Raw genomic sequence first — 19,515 nt, 5'->3', positions numbered from 1 at the left:
ACTCCAGACAGGACAAGACAGTGTCATTTCATAATGGTACAGGCAGCTTTATAAGAACACTTATTTTGAAAATGAGACTTTGCTTCAAAACCACTGCTGTAATGGGGTGCAATTTAAGAAACTGCAAATTTCATGTCTGATTATGCACGATTTTACTCTTGAGAAAACGAGGTGAATGCAGAAAACTGCACCTGGCTGGACTGAGCCAGGTAGGAATGCATAAAACGTGCCCGTGCACACACTGCACGCATCTCCGCCACCTCAATTACCCCTGTGCCGTGGGCCACGCCCATCCACATCTGAAGTTACAACTTTCCACTTGATTTCAAACCCTCCTTCCACCACTTCACAGTAACTCACAAGCTGTGACACTTTTGACATTCACTTCCACAAGCAAATTTTTCAAGATAAAATGCCGCATTTATTAAACATTTAATAACTATAAAATGGTGCTGTTTTTTAGGTTCCTAGCTTTTATTTTTTTTTAATGCGTCACTGACAGCTTTTGAGTATTGTGCCTATAACCCAATTTCCCCATAAGACTGAGGTTTTTATTGAGTGACTGAATAGCATAGTGATTTTTGGGAATGCATTTGTTGCTTTATGGTAGAACTGATTACAATGCTGTAAATGGATACAAATATCAGGTAAGTATCTGCCCTTGACTGAAAAACTTTTTGATATTAAACTAAAATGGGTACATTCCATGAAACTTAAAGAGCGCACTGAGATTGTTTCTAAATGATTTAATGATTATATGAATTGCAGCTGGGTTAAGAAAGAAATAAGGAAGCAGGACACCTGCTCTGCAAATACTACCAATTATCCCAAGATATTTATTATTTTAATTTTCATGAGACAGACTCTGCCATTGAGAATTATTATTATGGGACATTTGGGGAAGTGCAATAATTCTCTCGTGTCTCTTACAGGGTTCTCAATTAGGCCCCCCTTGCTTTGAATCACTTCTCACTACAAGTGGAATTGTACAGTATTGAATGTTTATTTAATTCGTAGATAAATTTGTCTATGGATTCAGCAAGCATTAATGGGATTTGACATTGCAACTTAGTATTTGCTATTTATTTTTATGGCTTTAGGATTAAAATATTTCTTAAGCATTTTCTGGCAGTTGATTTACAAAATACTATTGTTTTACTATTAAGTTGAGTGGAAGGGTCTCTTCTCAGAGGCCTTACCCTGAGAGATCTGATATGGATATGCAGTTAGAATGGAATTTATATTTACAAATTTAAAATTGCCACAAGTAAGAATCAAATAGAAGAAAACTTTGCTAAAACAGAACTGACAAACACTTAAAATCGCTACAGATTGAGGAGTCTTACTTACAGCCAACACTAAGCTTAGCAGACGATTGCCCTCCTGTCGTCATTACGGAATACTCTGCGCTGTCGGCCTTCGTGGCACCTTCTATTATCAAAATGTGCTTTTTGCCATCAACTTTAATTCGATATCTTGACTTTGGACCAGGGATGATCTCCTCACCATTCTTAAACCTGAGTTACAATGGATTTAAAGAAAGTTTTATAAAAGACTCTTCAGGAGCTGGGCCACACTGACCTTGTCTATTGCTTTATCCCAGTGTCTTGCTGAGTACCTCACAGAAACTAGACCCACAAGAACTATTTATTGAGTTAAAGAATATATGAATCTATCAATGGATTGATATTTTGATAAGTAGTATCTTCAAAATCACATTAAAAGAAGACAAGCCACCTCTTCTCATTCAAGGTCAATCAGATGAAGATGCTAAGAGCGGACGTTACCCACATTTGAATTCTTTAATCACACTAGCAAGAATTGTATCATTTAAAACATTTTAAGGACAACTATGATCCTTGATCAAATTGAACAATCTCACTGTGTCAATTACTATATTCCTGTTGTACAATTTACTATACTTCTCGACAAGCATTTCCATTTTAGAGTTCTAACTCTCCTAGTTTTCTATTTTGAAATTACTCACAGGGCACCCTCTCAGAGTGAAAAAAACCCCATGCTTTTATTTTTAAAAGCTATTAGTGGGCAGGACATGGTGGCTTAGCAGGCAAAGTGCTCGCCTGCCATGCCAGAGGACCTGGGTTCAATTCCCGGTGCCTGCCCATGTTTAAAAAAAAAAAAGCCATTAGTAATTCTCAACGTAAAACTTTTTTCTGAGGTACATAACATTAAGGTGACTAGGAATTCAATGAAAAGTATATATGTAAGCATGTTTATCCATGTAAGAAGAGGCACAATATGGAACAGTGAGAGAGAGCACTGTACAGAGATTAAAAGCATCTGTGGGCTTTGAAGTCAAGGGTAGAGCTTGAGCCATTTACTTACGCGTAAGTTGCCTACTTTCCTACAAACTTATCTATATAGGTTTCTGGGTTTTTTTTATCAGTTTACTTGTTGAAAAAAAAATGGTATCCTAGTATACCATCAGTTACTATTGCTATGAATGAGATTAAGATTCCTTTCATATATTTAAAAGCTATTGTTGTATTTCCTGTTCTGTGAAGCATAAAATAGTTTTTTTGGTCTATTTAAAATGGACAGACCCCAGGAAAGCTATTTACCATTTTACATTGGCGTCGTCCTCAGACACTTCACATTCTAGTTCCACTCTTTCTCCACAGTAAGCATTTACATCTTCCAGCTGTTTGGTTACCATAATTGGAGGCTCTAGTGTGAAAAGGGGGAGGGGTGGCAGAATCTTTAAATGTGTGATTTGTTCACAGATGAAAAATCAACAGTAGGAAATTACCTATCAAAGAACTCTGGTTTCCATGGTTGTAGATAGTAGGAGGTTTTTGTTTTGTTTTGTTTTGATACATAGTATACTTTTAATTGTTTTACATTTGAAGTCTAATTTGTCTGATATTAGTATAGGTACCCCTACTCTTCTCTGGTTGTTGTTTTGCTTGAAATATATTTTTACAATCTTTCACTTTCAACTTATTTTTGTCCTTGGGTTTAAAGTAAATCTCTTGTAGACAGCATATAGATGGGTCCTGTTTTTTAATCCATTCTGCCAGTCTATGTCTTTTGACTGGGGAATTTAATCCATTAACATTTAATGTTATTACTGTAAAGAAAGAAGTACTTTCTTTTACCATTTTGTCTTTTGGACTTTATATGTCATATCTTTCATTTTTCTCTCTTTTTACCCTTACTGATAGTCTTCCTTTCTGCACTCTTCTTCAAACCTCTTTCTCCTGTCTTTTCTAATATGCTTGTAGTATTCCTTTTAGTATTTTCTTATAGAGGAGGTCTCTTGTTCACAAACTCTCTCAGTATCTGTTTGTCTGAAAATATTTTAAACTCTCCCTCACTTTTGAAGGACAGATTTGCCAGATATAAAATCCTTGGTTGGCAGTTTTTCTCTTTCAGTACCTTAAATATATCATACCACTGTCTTCTTGCCTCTATGTTTTTTGCGGAGAAATATACACATCATCTTATCGAGCTTCCTTTGTATGTGATGGATTGCTTTTCTCTCGCTGCTTTCAGAATTCTCTCTTTGTCTTTGACATTTGACAATCTGATTAATAAGTGCCTTGGAGAAGTTCTATTCAGATCCATTCTGTTTGTGGCATGCTTCTTGGATCTGTAATTTAAGCCTTTCATAAGAAATGGGAAATTTTCAGTGATTATTTCCTCCATTATTCTTTCTTCTCCCTTTCCCTTCTCCTTTTCCTCTGGGACACCCATAACATGTATATTCATGTGTTTCATGTTGCCATTCAATTCCCTGAGACCCTGTTCATATTTTTCCATTCTTTCCCCTATCTGTTCTTTTGCATGTAGGATTTCAGATGTTCTGTCTTCTAGTTCACTAATGCTTTCTTCTGCCTCTTCAGATCTGCTATTGTAAGTCTCCATTGTTTTTTTGTCTCTTCTATTGTGCCTTTCATTCCCATAGGTTCTGTCATTTTTTTCAAGCTTTGAGTTGTTCTTTATGGTTTCCCAGTGTCTTCTTTATATTCTTCATCTCTTTTGCCATATCTTTCCTCAACTCATTGATATTATTTTTTTATGTGATTTAGCATGTTTGTTAAAACATCTTTAACTAGTCATTTTAACTACTATATCTCATCTGAAGTGTTGGTTTGTTCCTTTGACTGGGTCATATCTTCATTTTTCCTAGTATGACTCAAAATTTTTGGCTGGTATCTAGGCATCTGCTTTCCTTGATTAGTTTATTCTGGAGGTTGTTTTCACTCTTTCACTTAGGATTTTCTTTTTGGTTGGCTTTGTTCTCCAACTGTTCTTTGGAATTCAGTTCAACTTATTATAGACCTCTACCATAGGTTCTGTTTAACTAATCAGGTTTTTTTCAGCTCTTATTTCTCTGGTTCCTACCCTCCCTTTATGGAACCTTTTTTTGAGGAGGGTCTCCCCAGATATGATGACCCCAATCAGGTTTTCCTAGACAAGACTGGCCCAGGTCTCAGGAGGAGGGTGTAATCAATATCACGTTTCCCTGGGGTTGTCAGACTTCCCTGTGGAGCCTCTAGACTCTATGCTTTTCCTATCCTGCTGAGCAGTGGTGCTTGCCATCCAACAGCTCCCCACAAACATAAAGTGGTGCAGTGCCTTTGTCAACAGACCCTGTCCCTGCCAGATGCATGGTTGAGACAGAGGCTGAGGTGGAAAGCAAGCTTAAGCTGGTTCTGATTCCCAGCCCCTGGAGTCTGAATTCTCTGAATAAGAGCCACCACTTGAGCTGTGTCCCATCCCCATTTTTTTGAGGAAGGTATGCCCTTTTGGAAATTATCTCCTTCACTTACCCATTACTTTTTTTTTCTTCGTATGCTGTATGGCACATTTCATTATTTTTCCATGTGAGCATCCCATTATTGCAGCACCATTTGTTGAATTTTTGTTTGTTTGTTTTGCTGGTTTTTTTTTTTTTTTTTTTTTTTTGGTGTGTGTGTGGGGGAAGTACACAGACCTGGAATCAACCTGGGTCTCCCACATAGCAGGTGAGAATTCTACCACTGAATTACCCTTGCACCACCTACATAGCTACTTTTGCCTCAGACTTATCTTAACTCCACCCTTGCCTTGGTCAGTGCTGACAATTGAAAATGCCTGATGCTTTCTCTAATGAGCTACTTAGAATCGTTTTTTTTTAATTCTCTTTTCAGAGTCAGTCCCCAGCTTCCAAGTTTCACCAGTCAAGAGCTTGGTACCTAGCTCTACGTGCTTCTTTTCTTGGGGCACAGCCCTTTCCAGTTTTCTGAGTTCAGCAGACTATAAAAACTTCCTTTTTTTTCTCATTAGCCCCTATTCCTCTCTGCCAGAAAAGACCTCAGGATTCCTTTCCTGTTTGCTCTAGGTTTATCTGTGTTCACAGCATGTATTCAGCAGTCCAAATTTGTTCATTAAAACCCAGTTGGAGGTTGATTGAGCTACCTTCCCTTGCTCCCAGTAGACACTGCTTCTTCGTCTCATGGGAAGTGTCTCCAGCACAGCCTGCCATACCAGTGGGGGAGGGGCACCAACCTCTGCAGTTGAGAGGCTTCCTTAGAGTTCTGTGCTGTGATCTTGTTCCTTCCACCCATTTCAGATTTGTGTGCAGTGTGTGTACAGTCACTGATGTTCCCCAGACAGTTGTTCCAGTCCACATTTCACTACACCACCATCTTGCCAGTAGGTAGGTTTTTAAAGTCTGTTTTTGGCAAAATAAATAGGTGGTGACCCTGGTTTCTCCAATGTTCTTAGAATCCTCCAAAACAAATAAGTCATTGTGCTAGAAAGCAGACAAAAATATTTATCAAATATCCTTCTTTTTGCAAGTAAGTTATCAGGTCGTAGGTATTTCTCATGAAGGAAAACTTTTAACAATAAAATGCTTTGATTCTGGTTCTAGATGGATGATAGAGATGTCAGAATTGTCCATAATCAGAGGGCCTCTTCATAGAGAAAATAAATGATCATGGTTTCATTGATATCTTCCTGCTTATTCCATGCTGTCAGTCAGTGATGCTCTTCATTGGTTAGCTTTCCTGCTAACCAATGATGTCCTTGTACTAAGGAAGCTTGTTTCGAGGGAAAATGTGTCTGTGATCAGCTGAGTGTGTGAAACTCCCAGTGGAGTTTGTCAGGTTTCAGAAGCCATAATTTGAAGAATTATTTTGCAAAACAGTGCTTGACTTGCACCAAAACCACAAAGCATTCTTACTCAGTAGTTTTCTTCTCCCTTCAGCTTTTCTAGTCTTCAGCACACCCAAAGTCTAATTAGAGTACTGAACACCTGCCAGTTTAGAGGCAGATGCAATCTCAGTGCAGATGCAATCGAACACCAAGTCGTACCATGTCTAGAGGGATACCTCTGCTCTAAAGAGGAAGTGCTCACCTCATCACTTTCATTTTCATAACTACCCCTGAAAGAAGGAGAGCAATCTGCTCTCAACTGAGGCAGAAGAGATTTCATTTTACCTCTTACAAAGAGCTCAGTGGAACACTTCTCATCACCAGCTGTCACATAATACTCCGAATCATCTGTCAGGGCACAGTTATTGATAAACATGATTCTTTCACATCCTTTGTGTTCAAAGATGTATCTGTTTTAAATAGAAGGAAGATAAACAGAATTTTTCTTCTCTTTCTTGCCAGCATATTTGGCTTATAATTCAGTAATTTTTGAGAGTTAGATACATAATTTTGATTTGCCATTTATATAGCATATTTCACAGTTTAACATCAAACCTGAAATCAATTTTCATCTTTATAACATAATACATATGCATATTTACACATACTATTTAATTTCTGTGATTATTTTCTTTTACATAGGCTTTTGTTTCAAATATAAATCAAAACTATTTTAATTTTTCTAACCTACTATTGGAAAAAAGGATTGGCTAATGATGTCAGGGAGATTTCAACTCTGTCTATTTTTGCAAATGAACAATTTATCTACTTTATAAGACTAAATCTTATTCAATGATAAATTGCATAGGCTAGTGACACAGCAGATTTTGTTAAATGAATAAGCAGTTATACTATGTAGTAAGAAAGTACTGAATATTTGGAAACAGAATACTAGAAGCCAAGAAGATTGCAAAATTTAATTATCTGTGATTTGGATTTTGGAAGAGCATATTAGGGTATTATGATAGATTACATAAAAAATTCTTATTAGGGAATTTTCAAAATTGAAGACCAACAATAAAACATCAAATAACACATTTAGATAAAGGTAATCAATTAAAATTATGTTTTTGGTAAATTCAAGCCATCTTCAAGAGATTTTTACCAGGTAGAAATATTATCATCACAAAGTCATTCAGTAGGCATGACCACATTAAGTAATTGGAAGCCACCTAACTGTATTCCAGAAATGACAGATTTCCAGGATTAAAGTCTTCTGTAAATGCACTCATGCAATTTGCAAAATGCGTTTAATATTAACTTAAAAAAATACACTCGAGTTGGAAATCTTTTTGACTGGGAAGGATCTCCATAAAAGAGTTGCATAATCAACTAGAGATATTATCAGATATCAGGGATTGGCCTTTCTCCTTCATTTGGGAGACGGCCAAGAAATGATAAAGCACAGGCTCAAATCCATATTTTTGTGGATCTTGACAGTAAATAGTTTTATTCAGATGCAACATTATAAGCATTCAAAACAGGGCCTGAAATGAATATAGAAAATGTTTGGTCATCAATGAATATAGATGTTATTCTGAAAAAACAAAAGTCATCTAATTATAAGTTATGATTCCCAGCTGGAAGATCAAATACGAATTTCGAATTCTTTAAAATTTTATTTTTAAAAATTTAGCAGAAGTTTAGCATTGCTCTAAAATAATCACGTACATCCTAGAACAACATAAACCCATCCTTGGGAGTCATTTGAAATAGTTTGTTAAAACACTTTGAATTAAAACATAAAACAAGGTTTGCTTCATATAACATAATAATTTTAATAGTTTCAAAATACATGGAAAGTAACTATATTTTTTATTTTTAATTATTTTAAATTTATTCTCCACCTACATGATTTTTCATTATATTAAAAAGTGCCTTTAATCTCAGAAAATGAAGTCAAACTGCTATCTGATTTCTTTCTTTTCGTCACTGGTTATTAGTAAAGCTTACTTACTTTGTACTAGGTCGAATCTCTTGACCATTTTTATACCACTTCACCTCCAATTTTGGATCTGCCAGTTCCACAACAAATCTTACTCTGCCTCCTTTATCAATCTGATATGCAGGATCTAGAATTTTTGCAAAAGCTGATGGAGAGAAGAAACAAAAACTGTATTACTATATATGCATTTGCTATGAACTTAAACAGTCAATATATGCATGTGACACAAAAACAGATGAAAAATGGTCTCCAAGAAGAAAAAACATGGGAATCTTCCAAATATCCCTTATATTTTAGAATTTTGTGTCTATTTATAAACAATAAGATTACTCAAAAGCTTAAAGAAAATCCACATTTTTGGAAGAAATATAAGCAAAGGATAGTTGGGAATTAAAATATAAAGCACCCAAGTGAAATTTTACTTTGAGGACCTGCTTATTCTTCCAGCATAATTATTGTTAGGATCACAGTAGTTATTTTCTACTATGACACAGATTCTGTGATCAGAAATCATAGAACTTGAGACAAATTCTGTGATTCATAAAATTTATGTGTAATTCATGTGATTACACTCAATGTCTCTGAGTAACTGAAATAGTAGGCTTATCAAAATTTTTACAGTGTGGAAAACTATCCAAATAGTGGCATATTTCAAACACCCCTTATATATGTGGTTAGGAATTCAGGAGTTCCAAATATTTTAAATAACAGAGAATATAGTAATTACACTATATTTGAGGAGTCCTAAGCAGAAGTAATTAATTTCTTTTTTTTTTTAACTCAATAATGATTTTTTTGTTCTGTTTTTAAAGGTAATTCTCATTTAGACAATTTGGGAAATACATAAAAATGTGGAATGTTTCACGAAGTTGTTGAGCTCATATTTCCATCATTCCAAATTTATTATATTATTGCTTAAACAACCCCACTTCTACATACTTTAACAAGATAAAATAAACACTTTCTTGTTAAAAGAAAGTTGTGTATCATACCTTAAGCCATCAATTCAGAGTGTAGTGATAAGAGTAAGAAGGGACGGAGTCGGAAAAGCAGATGTCAGCCTCCCAACACCTTAGCTTTCACACGTTTGTGAGAATACAGTCCCAGACACCTCTAAAAACACCACTTCAGGAGTTCTGAGATAGTCGGTATGGGAGAGTAGGGGGGGAGAAAAATCTTCTCTATTTCTCTGGGAACATTTCTCAATCAGTTTACAGAGAGGTTTAGAAATTAAGAACAGATTTTTAAAAAGAATTGGTGAGATTCTTGATATTCTATTTGAACATTAAAAAACACGCAATAAAATTGATATATTACCCAGATGTGTCATAATACCAGTAACTCACAATGAGTGCATACAGGACACTTTACAAAGCTAATGATCAGTTAAAAATGTATTCCTTTCTCTCACTTTATACGTCAACACCTGAAACCATTTTTGTAAATATTTAAACCCACCAGCCCCGGCACCCACTTCGGATTCCCAGAGAGCGGGACAGGTGTTTGCCAAACAGACAACCCGACCGCAGGTGAGAGGGGCTCCCACCTCTCATGACACGGGTGGAAGAAATGATGGTAAAGCAAGAGACACGGAATCCACCCTGGCCAGGCAGAAAGCAAGACGCAAGGGTGAGGGGGGCCCGGAGCTGGAGGGAAGGAGCCCGCTGAGCGGCGGCCACCGCCCAGGACAGGTGGCGGGCGGGGCGCTCAGGTGGGCCTGCCGCGCCTGCAGGTAGGTACCCAGGTGCGGGGCACTGACCGACCTCACCCGACGCCCCAGGAAGCTAAGCGTCCCGCACCTCCCTCCGGCGCCCCCCAGACCTCCAGGGGGGTTACAGGGCCAGGGGCGGGGCTGGCGGGAAGGGTGTCGGACGCCCCCCCCCCACCCCGCACTCCCTCACCTGCGCTCTTCTTCTCCACCCTGCGCATGCGCTTGAGCCGCTTGAGCATCCCGCGCAGGTCGGTGATGCCGTACTGGAAGGCGATCTTCTCGTACTCGCTGGGGTTGGCGTTCTTCAGCAGCTCCCACACGTCCACCTCGGGCTCCTCCTCCTGCTGCTTCACCTCCCTGGCGGGGAAGGGGCGCCGGCCCGTCAGCAGGTGCTCGGGCAGCGCCGAGGCCGCAGGGCTGAGGACTGCGGGGCGGGGCGGGGCCCCTCTGGGCGCGCACTAGGAGCGCCACCTGGGGGGGACGGGGGCTCGGGTGGGGGCTCTGCCTCTGCTGTCCACGCCACCGGCTCATCAGGAGGCTTCCGAGAAACGGAACGGTTTTCATAAGGAATATGGATATTGAGTTTGTTTTGAAAAGTGGATTAAGAATTGAAATATTTAAACACTGGCCTATGCAAGAGGAAAGAAACAAAAAAGATCTCTTTCTGCCTTCCTTGAGCCACATGCCCTAGCCACGGATGGTGGCGGTATAAATCCAGTATTTCGAACCTTTCCATTTTGCAGACAACATTTTCCCCTACCATATTACTACATATGTACCTGAACAAGTTTTGCTGTTTTCAATACAAAAAACATTTGAAATTGCCATGAAGTCTTTTTAAAACTATTTTTAAAATTTTAAATTAAATTTTAATATTTTGTTTTAAAAAATGATTTGTTTTTCAAAAGAAAATATTTTTCTAAACTTTTGAAATGAAAGCACAAAATCCTCTCATTTCATAGTGTGCTGTCTTGAATGCTTTTTTGTTTGTGTTGTATTTGTTGTTTTTGGAAATGGGTTGGGTATGAATCATTCAAAAATAAATACATGGTGTAAACCAAAAGGCTTACATGAACAAAGTGGTTAATCGGTGGGTATTAAAGATCAAAATTGTGACTCCGAGATTTTGATCACTGACTAAAGAACACGTGTGACTTTAAGATTTAAAGTTCATCTGTCTGCCCTTATTTCAAAACTACACAATGAAACTAAAACCTGGAAGAAACACTGTTTGGGGAGAAAGGGGCTTGAGGTAAAGGCAGAATATAATTTAAAACAATTTCCCAATTAAAAATGGTTAAATGTTTCTGCTTTTATTTAAGTTTAGTTGACTATTTTTAACAGGTTAATTTGGAAATCTTACAGTGACTACTTACTGTGAGTAGTGCTGGTTTGGATATGATTCTTCAGGACACTGGTCAAAACACCTTACACATTAGTGGGAAAACGCCTTCGGCTATCGTGTTAGGGAACAACGGAGCACAAACGTTGGCATGGAAACATTAATTACACCTGTCTCCCAGGTCCTTCTTTATACTCATATGCACTTAGGGAGGGAAATGCCGAATGCAATCACGGGTCAGTTATATATGAGGAAGAGGGAAGATAGAAAGAGTAACATGGTGTTTGGGGTGGTATTAGGAAGGAGCAACTTCTAAATGCTGAATTTCCATTTTACATCATCATGAAACTCTTTGTGCCCATTGAGGGAGAAGACTGAGACAACTCTCCTGGAAAATAGAAGGAAGCAAGAGGTCACTGGCCCATCAGAAATGCTGATGGGAAGGACCAGGCGACACTGTTAAGAAAGTATGTCTGTTAATGCACGAGATAAGCAGTATCTCCGAGTCACTGATATGATAACTGCACCCTGTAAATGAACTTGAGGGAAATTAGAAAACTTAAAGACTGTTCTGTAATAGGAATCATGGCAATAATTTGTGAGATCCACTAAATCTACTGCCTGAAAGCAGTCTAAATTTCAATTACATCTTAAGATATTTTACTGGGAAGTCTTGGAGAATTGCCATTAAAATGCGTATGTGTATATATTTCTCTGAATGTTTCCTCCATCCAAAATGTCAGCAGGAGCCTCTGAAAATGCCCACTGGCCCCTCTGCCATTTCTAATGTTGTACCTTTGTCACATTCACCTTTGTCCCTAAGTTGTTAAATTGTACCCTACTGGATTGTGTTAAATGTGTACTTCCGCCGAGAAGAAGTACACACATTCCAAGTACCCTCCAGATACTAGTGAAAGGGTTTAGCGATACTGAACTAGATGTAAGTTAGATAGTAATGGGAGGCAAAAGTCAAACACTTAGACCTACTTGGGACCGAAAGGTAAATATGTGCATTAAGGAAGCCACTAGAACGACCATCATTTTCAGGATGATTTCTTAAGTCAGTTTTGTTGGTAGATTCATTAAACCTATTATCCTCACCATTTTTCATTACGATAACAAAATCACCCCATTTCATCAAGTTCTTGGTCTTATTAAATTTCATATATTCCATGTAAGAAAACCAATGACCTCTTGCCTATTCCTTCCTTCCTTCTCCTTCCATAACTTCATTGAACCCCACATTGGTGGGAGAAGCTGTTACTATTTTAGACTGGAATTGAGGTCTGATCTCAACTGTAGCCCTTCCTGGAACTCATCTGGGACATGTCTACTGTCTTTACTTACCATGGCGCCGCCTGGCCCTTTCTGCCACAGTGATGGGAAAAAATCCCAATTCTTTTATGTCCCTCTGCTTCCTTTCTAAGCATTGGGATGAATCGTGACCACATTAATAGTACTTTTATCAAAGGACTCTTCAAAGTATTACTACCTCAAAATTTCTGTCACTTGATCATCTCAGTGAAGTATAAAGATGTTACAGAATCTCATGTAGAGTAAAATTTTCAAGTCTTTAAATAGGTCACAACCTATAATAAGATGCTGCCCAGAAGATTTATTCTGATTTGGCTAGTATCTGTGTAACAGAAACTGACTTTCCTCGGGGCAAGGAGGTCTTTTGTTGTAAGAGATGTTGGCCATAATGGTACTGATTCTGTTGGGGATTTTGCCACACACTCTTGGAAGGGGAGAACCACATGCCATTACCATAATGAAAACGCACACAATTCACAAATTAGTAGGAAAATACAATGATTTCTAAAATTATACTAGTGTATTAGTATAGTATATTAAATTAACTTAGTCTTATATTAACAATAAAATTATGAACCAAAATTATAGTTACGGGATGTAAAGAAAATGAAAACTGAAGACATATTGGCTGCCCACTTGTTCTGATGACTTCTTTTCTTTAGTCACTTTGACAATATAATCAGCAGATTTCTTTTACTCTGCGAACTACTGATGGAACTTTGCCCTTCTTTTCGTTCTTTTTCCTTTTTAATCAGAGCATGGCACTGATTAAAACATTTTTCTAGATTTTTTCCCTTTTGCACGTGCATGTTGTCTCTGAGAATATAAGCTCTTTAAGGGAAAATATCACACTTCGTCGGTGGAAGTGACTATTTATTTGGCATCTATAATGAGCCAGGCCCTTTGCATGTACTATAATTTCTCCCAATAATTCTAAGTAGTCTTTATTCTCCCCATTTACAGATGTGGAAACCAATTTACAGGGAGGATATATAATTTGAGTCACATAATTAGTATATGGTATAGTTGAAACTCAAATCCATGTTTTTACCATCACCTTTTCCCTCCCACAAATATGAATTAGTTCCTTTTTCTGTGCCAAATGCTGACTGGCACTGCATCTTTTTTCCTCACATTAGGAAGCGTTATATTGTACCCAAGAAAGCAGTTAGTATTTTCCTGGTTGAATAAATGATTACAGGAAAAAGAAGACCTCACGTCTTCTTAACATAAAGATTTGTGTTAGAAACTGAAGCACCAACTCTGGGACAGATTCGGAGTGGTGTTTCCTGTACGGAGTCGCAGGAAATAAACCAACTTAAACAAGGGGAACTTGGATGTGGGTCCCGCCTGCCTCTACCTTGTAGGTGACTTGGGATAAGTCAAACCATGACTCTCGAAATTGATTTTTTTCACCTGTAGATGGAGGAGGAGCGAGACTCACTAAAGGTCACTTAAAATGCTATCACTTTAAGTGAATTTGGGAAATTAATGAATATTATTGAGGCTAATGATTAATTGAAGTGTCCAAAGGAGAAATGATCTATTTGACATTGCCAAAGTCTCCCGATGGACTAATAACCATTGGTAATCAATGAACTGCACCCGTTCATTGTTCTGTTCTCAACTTACATGTTTAGAGCTCAGAGGGAATTTTTCGCTCACAGGGACTAAACTGCAGATGGTGAGAATAAACCAGTTTATTACAAGCATCATTTGTGTGGAAGCATATTTGTACTTATGCTCCTTTAACAACCATAGAGGTCACTGAAAGTAATAAAAAATGAATCTGAAAGTTAAATGAAAGCTGATATCAATATTATATATTAATTTAAAATTGTGACTTTACTTTGTTTATTCACAATTTTTTTCTGATAAAATACAATCCAAACAAAAATCAATTTCTTTTTTTTGTTGCTTCTGCACTATAACTAATATCTAGATGTGTATTAATTTATATGTATAACTCATATAATATACCATATTATATGATTGTGTAGGATATATTTGGACAGAAATCCTATACAATCGTTATGAACTAAATATCCATCATGAAATTCTATAAATTTTATTGTGAGAAAAAATGTCAAGGCAGGGTAAGTGATAACACTAACCAATTATTTCCATTTTGCTACTATATTTTATCGCTTCTAAAATGGCTTTGAGATCCTTAACATCTCTGAAAGAAGGATGCATCTTATAATAAATATGGTGCCAAAGTTAAATATTTGGAGCATTTTTTCTTGCCTTGTGGTTTATAAAATATTGGCATATTTTAACATCAATGGTGTCTTTGACTTGATGAAATATTGTAAACCAAAGACAATATATTAAAGTAGGTCTGCCTTTTATACATGTACAATATACACAGAAGAAAATGGTTCTACCAAAGTTATGACATTGATTTTTGGGGTCAAGTACACTTATTAAAAGCAATAAGATGGAGCTTTTATTTATTCAGTCATGAGAAGGAATTGTGGACAGTCTCAGAGGTTTCTAGGTGTTTGTATTTGTCTCAGTTTTCAAATCTCCCATCCCCAACTAAGAAAACAGGAAGATTCATGAACTGTTTAAAAAGAAAGCTTAAAAATACTGGCTAGAATCTTTAATACAGGTTAGTATGCGGCTGTTTCTCTGTCTCTTTCTTAGTTGACTCTGTTACATTCTATAAGCAAAACACATTTTAGGAGACGAACGACTCTTTGGCAAGCATCCACTTTAGCCTTGGCTGGCCTGCCCGGGTGTCTGAAGATGCCCAGGCCAGGCGCCTCCGTCCAGCACAGGTTCTCACCTACGTTTCAGAAGACCACTAAAGTCAAGCTCCCCTGCATCTTCTTGGCCTTCTCCACTGTCATTAACAAAAGAAAAGCAAATCCGGGTTTAGTGCCGGCACCCGCACAACCATTTCCCCGCACACTCTACATATAAGGTATATGCAATTTTGTACCGACAAACGAGTCGTGGGACTGCATCCACACAAACTATTTCTTTTCACACAAGTTTTTGGAATAAGTACTTGTGGAAAAGTGACATGAGCAGCTCGTGTTGCTCTACAACCTCATAGGACACATTTTCATAGATTGCATATATAAAACTGCTTGGATTTGTGTTAAAACCAAGTAACACAAATGCACTTAAGCCAAGCAACACAAAGTACTTTGTTTTTGCAAGTTGGAGGCTCTGGAAACATACCTATGTAAAAAGCAAAGGACTTTTGCTGATCTCTGTTATTCGTATGAGACAGAGATTGGCTTGATTCTGCCTTATAGGACGAAGTGTACCAAAGTCAAATATATAAGCACAAAGTCTTATATTCAAAGGTAACCTCTTTGTGTCCATGAACAGATGAATCAGATAATGGGATATCAACACAGCATCATGTAAAAATAGAGCTAGCGCAGAGCTTTTTAAAAGATGCATTCCTTTCTGTTTTAAAGAGACAGAATTATAACTTTTTAATTGTGTTGTTAATATTTATATGACTTAAAACTTAATTTTCAAGAATTTGTCTTTGAATTGCTAGCGGACCCTTTACTGGTAGTTTTTGAAAAGTGATTTCCTATAGAGAAATGCATCTTAAACCAGGCATGCAGTCACCTTGTGATTTCTTTTAAACTCTAGAACAGAAGCTATGGCGCTGACATTGAAATGGCACTACACATTTACTTACATGTTCATTTTTTTAATGAAGATTTTGTTTCCTGCTCTTTACAAATGTTAATTATGGTTTCTAAGAAAAGAGTCTGCGGGTTTAAAAACAGTGTGTGTAAAATGTAAGTTATAAGAATTGAATTCAAATCATGTGCTTTCAAAATTTCTTTAATAGCAGGTATCAGGAGAAGGCCTTTTGAAGTAAACACTTTTCTATTCTTTTTAAGCACAACATTTAGCAAGCTGTATCTCCCTCTCCTAAAAACGCACCTGTGCATACAAGCAGAGTTTTCCTGACATTTGTTGAGTATGAAGGAAAGGTGGGGCTAAGTGATAGTATTTTAAAGTTAGGACAAATTTAAAATAAGAAAATATTAATCGATGACATTATATTAAATATCTTTTTAAAAGAATTAACATTTTGATGTATTTACAATTTAGGAGGAAAATCTTTCTTTTATCAACAGTCTGAATCATTGTTTTCTAACAATTTGGGAACAGAGATTCAAATTCAAGATGACTTTCCTTATTCAACAAAACAGAATATGGATTCAGTCTTAGAAGGATAAAACATTTGTTTTCGTTAATGAACATATATTATGGAAGAATTGAGTACAGAGAGTAAAATAATGGCAATAAGGGGCTGTTACCTTTCTCAAAGACTAGAAAAAAGTTCATTTTTCTCCCTTGACCCCCTGATATTGCCTTGAAAGTTGCAAAACAAACCAGTTAGGTGTGTATAATTTGCCTTTCTACAATGTGCTTTATTCCATGTAAATAAATGAAATCGTCTTTTATTTAGGATAATGCACTGTTTCAAAGGGACTAATTTCCGTAAGTAGCCACTTAGCTGTGGTTTTTTGGGGCACATGGTTTAATAGTTTCAGAAGTGGTTTCTAGACGAAACGCGATAGAAGCAAACATTTTCTGACATTACTTAACTCATGCCATATAAAATGTGTATCTTTATATGCACATATCTTTTTTGGCCATTGAGGGGAAAATAATGCAATTAAGGAAGAAGCCATCTATAAACAGCAGAAATTACACCTTTATGAGCAACTGTGAACTCTGCAAAAATGGGAGCTTCACTATAGCAAGAATATTCTAAACATCCGTTGGTATATGCTTGAATTGGCATCAAACCCATGACTTCTCTGGAACACCAACTTTCATTTGACTACAGTGAAAAGGGCTGTTCCCACTTGAATAAGGAGTGCGAGAGGGGCAAGTGTGTTGGGAATCCCTTCACTTCACATTCTCCAACAGCTCCCTAGGTTCCCCTTTTCAAGTTACCTTCTCTTGAAAGCAGATCTGATGTCGATGCTTGGAGTAGTCCCGGTAGATTCTTTGAAAGGGAAGAAAAGACAATGAAATAACTGCCCACGAGGGAGCAGGGTTGGGCTCAGTGCAGGCTGGGGGGTTCCTTGGGTAGAAAGGTGGAGTAGGGTGGGTGCTGTGGAAATAACTGCCCACGAGGAAGCAGGGTTGGGCTCAGCGCAGGCTGGGGGGTTCCTTGGGTAGAAAGGTGGGGTAGGGGGGTGCTGAGCTCCCCCCCGGGGGCTGGGCTGCAGAAGCATCAGACACTGGCTCACACAAGGGCGAAGGAGAGGCCTTAGGGGGCTTGTCCAGTTTTTGTTAGAACCAGTGGAGGTATGCATCTCCGTGATCCTCCCTGATGGAGATTTGGATAAACCAGATCTGGGGTGGACACCCCAGTCGCCAGTATTCTTCAGAGGCCCTCCAGGTGATTCTCAGAGACGCCAGGCCGGGTTGAAGGAGCGCTGACCAAGGCCAGATTCCCACCGAAGGCAGAACTCTGACAGCACTCCCGAGCCCTGGCCTTGCTTGGCATCTTTTGGAACGGGATCTCACAGGTGGCTACTCAGCTTTGATTAAGAGGTCATCCTATGGTTAAGACAGGGCTCGCCTCATCGTTTCCCCCACTCAGTCTAATCTGCCTCCACTTTCAGCGGACGCAGAGAAAGGCCTTTCCCCTCTCCTGGGGGACAGCCCTCCCTCCATTTGCATGGAGCCACGCGTGCCTGATTTCCTTCCCACCCCCCCAACTCGAGCTGGATAGGACCTGGTTCTGGCCTCTTCATTCCCCTAGTGACCCTTCTCCAGAGCCATCCGGGCTGAGATGTGGTACCCGTGACCAAACACACACACCGAATGGGGAACAAGGGGCAGGTGACAGAGAGTTGCACAGTTTCTAACACTTAGATCCTCTCCACAGTAATAGCTCACTGGGATTTACACTGCCCTCGTTCTTTGCAGCCATACTACACTTCGGATTCAACTTAAGATTAGGATCTTTAAGTGCTGCCAAGCCAACTTTCCCTTTTGTATGCACTTAGAGAAGTGTGTTGGGTTTTTTCCCCACATTGAGTGCACACCTTCACATATATCCCTATTAGGTTCGCTCTGGGCAGAACATAGAGGAAATGGATAGAAAACTTCCATATCTGACATTACTCCTTATAAGTTAAAGTCTCCCATCCACCTGGGTATCCTCACATCCTCATACCCAGTTACCTTATCCCCAAACCTGAGTAGGGGTAAGTGGGCCCAATGAAACAGGTACATTCAGTCACAGCAAAAAAAAAAAAAAAGACATCACTCCCTTATCTAGGAGATCAAAAGAATATAGATAGCAATGCCAAGAGACAGTAATCAATAAAACTTCCCAAATTCCATCTTGAAACTGTCCGTGACAATTTAATTCAGCTCACTTGCTAAGACTACCCCAATCAGAAACGCAAAGTTTTAAAGGCTGCTTTTCAACATCTCATGGTTATTGAAAGCCTTCTTCTCCCTCCCACCACCCGGTAAGGAAAGTCACCTCTATCCAGGCGGGAAGGCCGTCTTACCGTGCACTTCGAGATCAAACGAACAGCTGTCAAACTTGTCCTTGTAGGAGACCTCGCACCTGTAGTTCCCCGCGTAGTTCTCCTTAGCCTTGATGATCTGCATCTCGAAAGTGTACACCTGCCACGAGAAGTGCCCATGTGTACACCTGCCACCCACGTGTACACCTGCCACGGGAAGCGCCCACGTGCACACCTGCCACGGGGAGCGCCCACGTGCACACCTGCCACGGGAAGCGCCCATGTGCACACCTGCCACGGGAAGCGCCCACGTGCACACCTGCCACGGGGAGTGCCCACACACCCCTCGCACCCACCTCGTAGAGAGAAGTTATTTTTCAAATTCCTCGGCATTGGCTTAACCCTGTGCCGGAATCCGGGAATTCCGGGACCAGGGTCTTGATTCAGGGGGGCCGAGCGTACTTCACGCCCGTGTGCCTTCGGCGCAGCAGGGTCACCACGACCAGGGGAGACCCTGGGAATGGCAGCTCTGGCAGGGTTTCCCGGGACTGAAATC

General features: G+C 38.9%; 1 protein-coding gene across 12 annotated transcripts in view; it reads right to left on the bottom strand.

Moving 5' to 3' along the window:
• Positions 1-19,515, bottom strand: part of MYBPC1 (myosin binding protein C1) — a 90,676-nt gene that overhangs the window by 39,270 nt on the left and 31,891 nt on the right. For 9 of the 12 annotated variants that reach the window (XM_077111775.1, XM_077111779.1, XM_077111785.1 and 6 more), the window contains 8 exons: positions 19,002-19,119; positions 17,425-17,476; positions 15,269-15,325; positions 10,012-10,178; positions 8,123-8,255; positions 6,451-6,575; positions 2,583-2,688; positions 1,351-1,517 (listed from right to left, as the gene is read on the bottom strand). In XM_077111775.1, coding sequence (XP_076967890.1) covers positions 1,351-1,517; positions 2,583-2,688; positions 6,451-6,575; positions 8,123-8,255; positions 10,012-10,178; positions 15,269-15,325; positions 17,425-17,476; positions 19,002-19,119 — 925 coding nt within the window. The remainder of the gene's footprint in view (positions 1-1,350; positions 1,518-2,582; positions 2,689-6,450; positions 6,576-8,122; positions 8,256-10,011; positions 10,179-15,268; positions 15,326-17,424; positions 17,477-19,001; positions 19,120-19,515) is intronic. The other 3 variants (XM_077111781.1, XM_077111786.1, XM_077111787.1) reach the window with 1 other exon arrangement.

The sequence above is a fragment of the Tamandua tetradactyla genome, chromosome 7, assembly GCF_023851605.1.
Source record: "Tamandua tetradactyla isolate mTamTet1 chromosome 7, mTamTet1.pri, whole genome shotgun sequence".
NCBI classification, from domain to species: Eukaryota; Metazoa; Chordata; class Mammalia; order Pilosa; family Myrmecophagidae; genus Tamandua; species Tamandua tetradactyla.
Note: the sequence above shows the minus strand (reverse complement) of the source record. Positions and strands in the feature narration are given on the sequence as shown.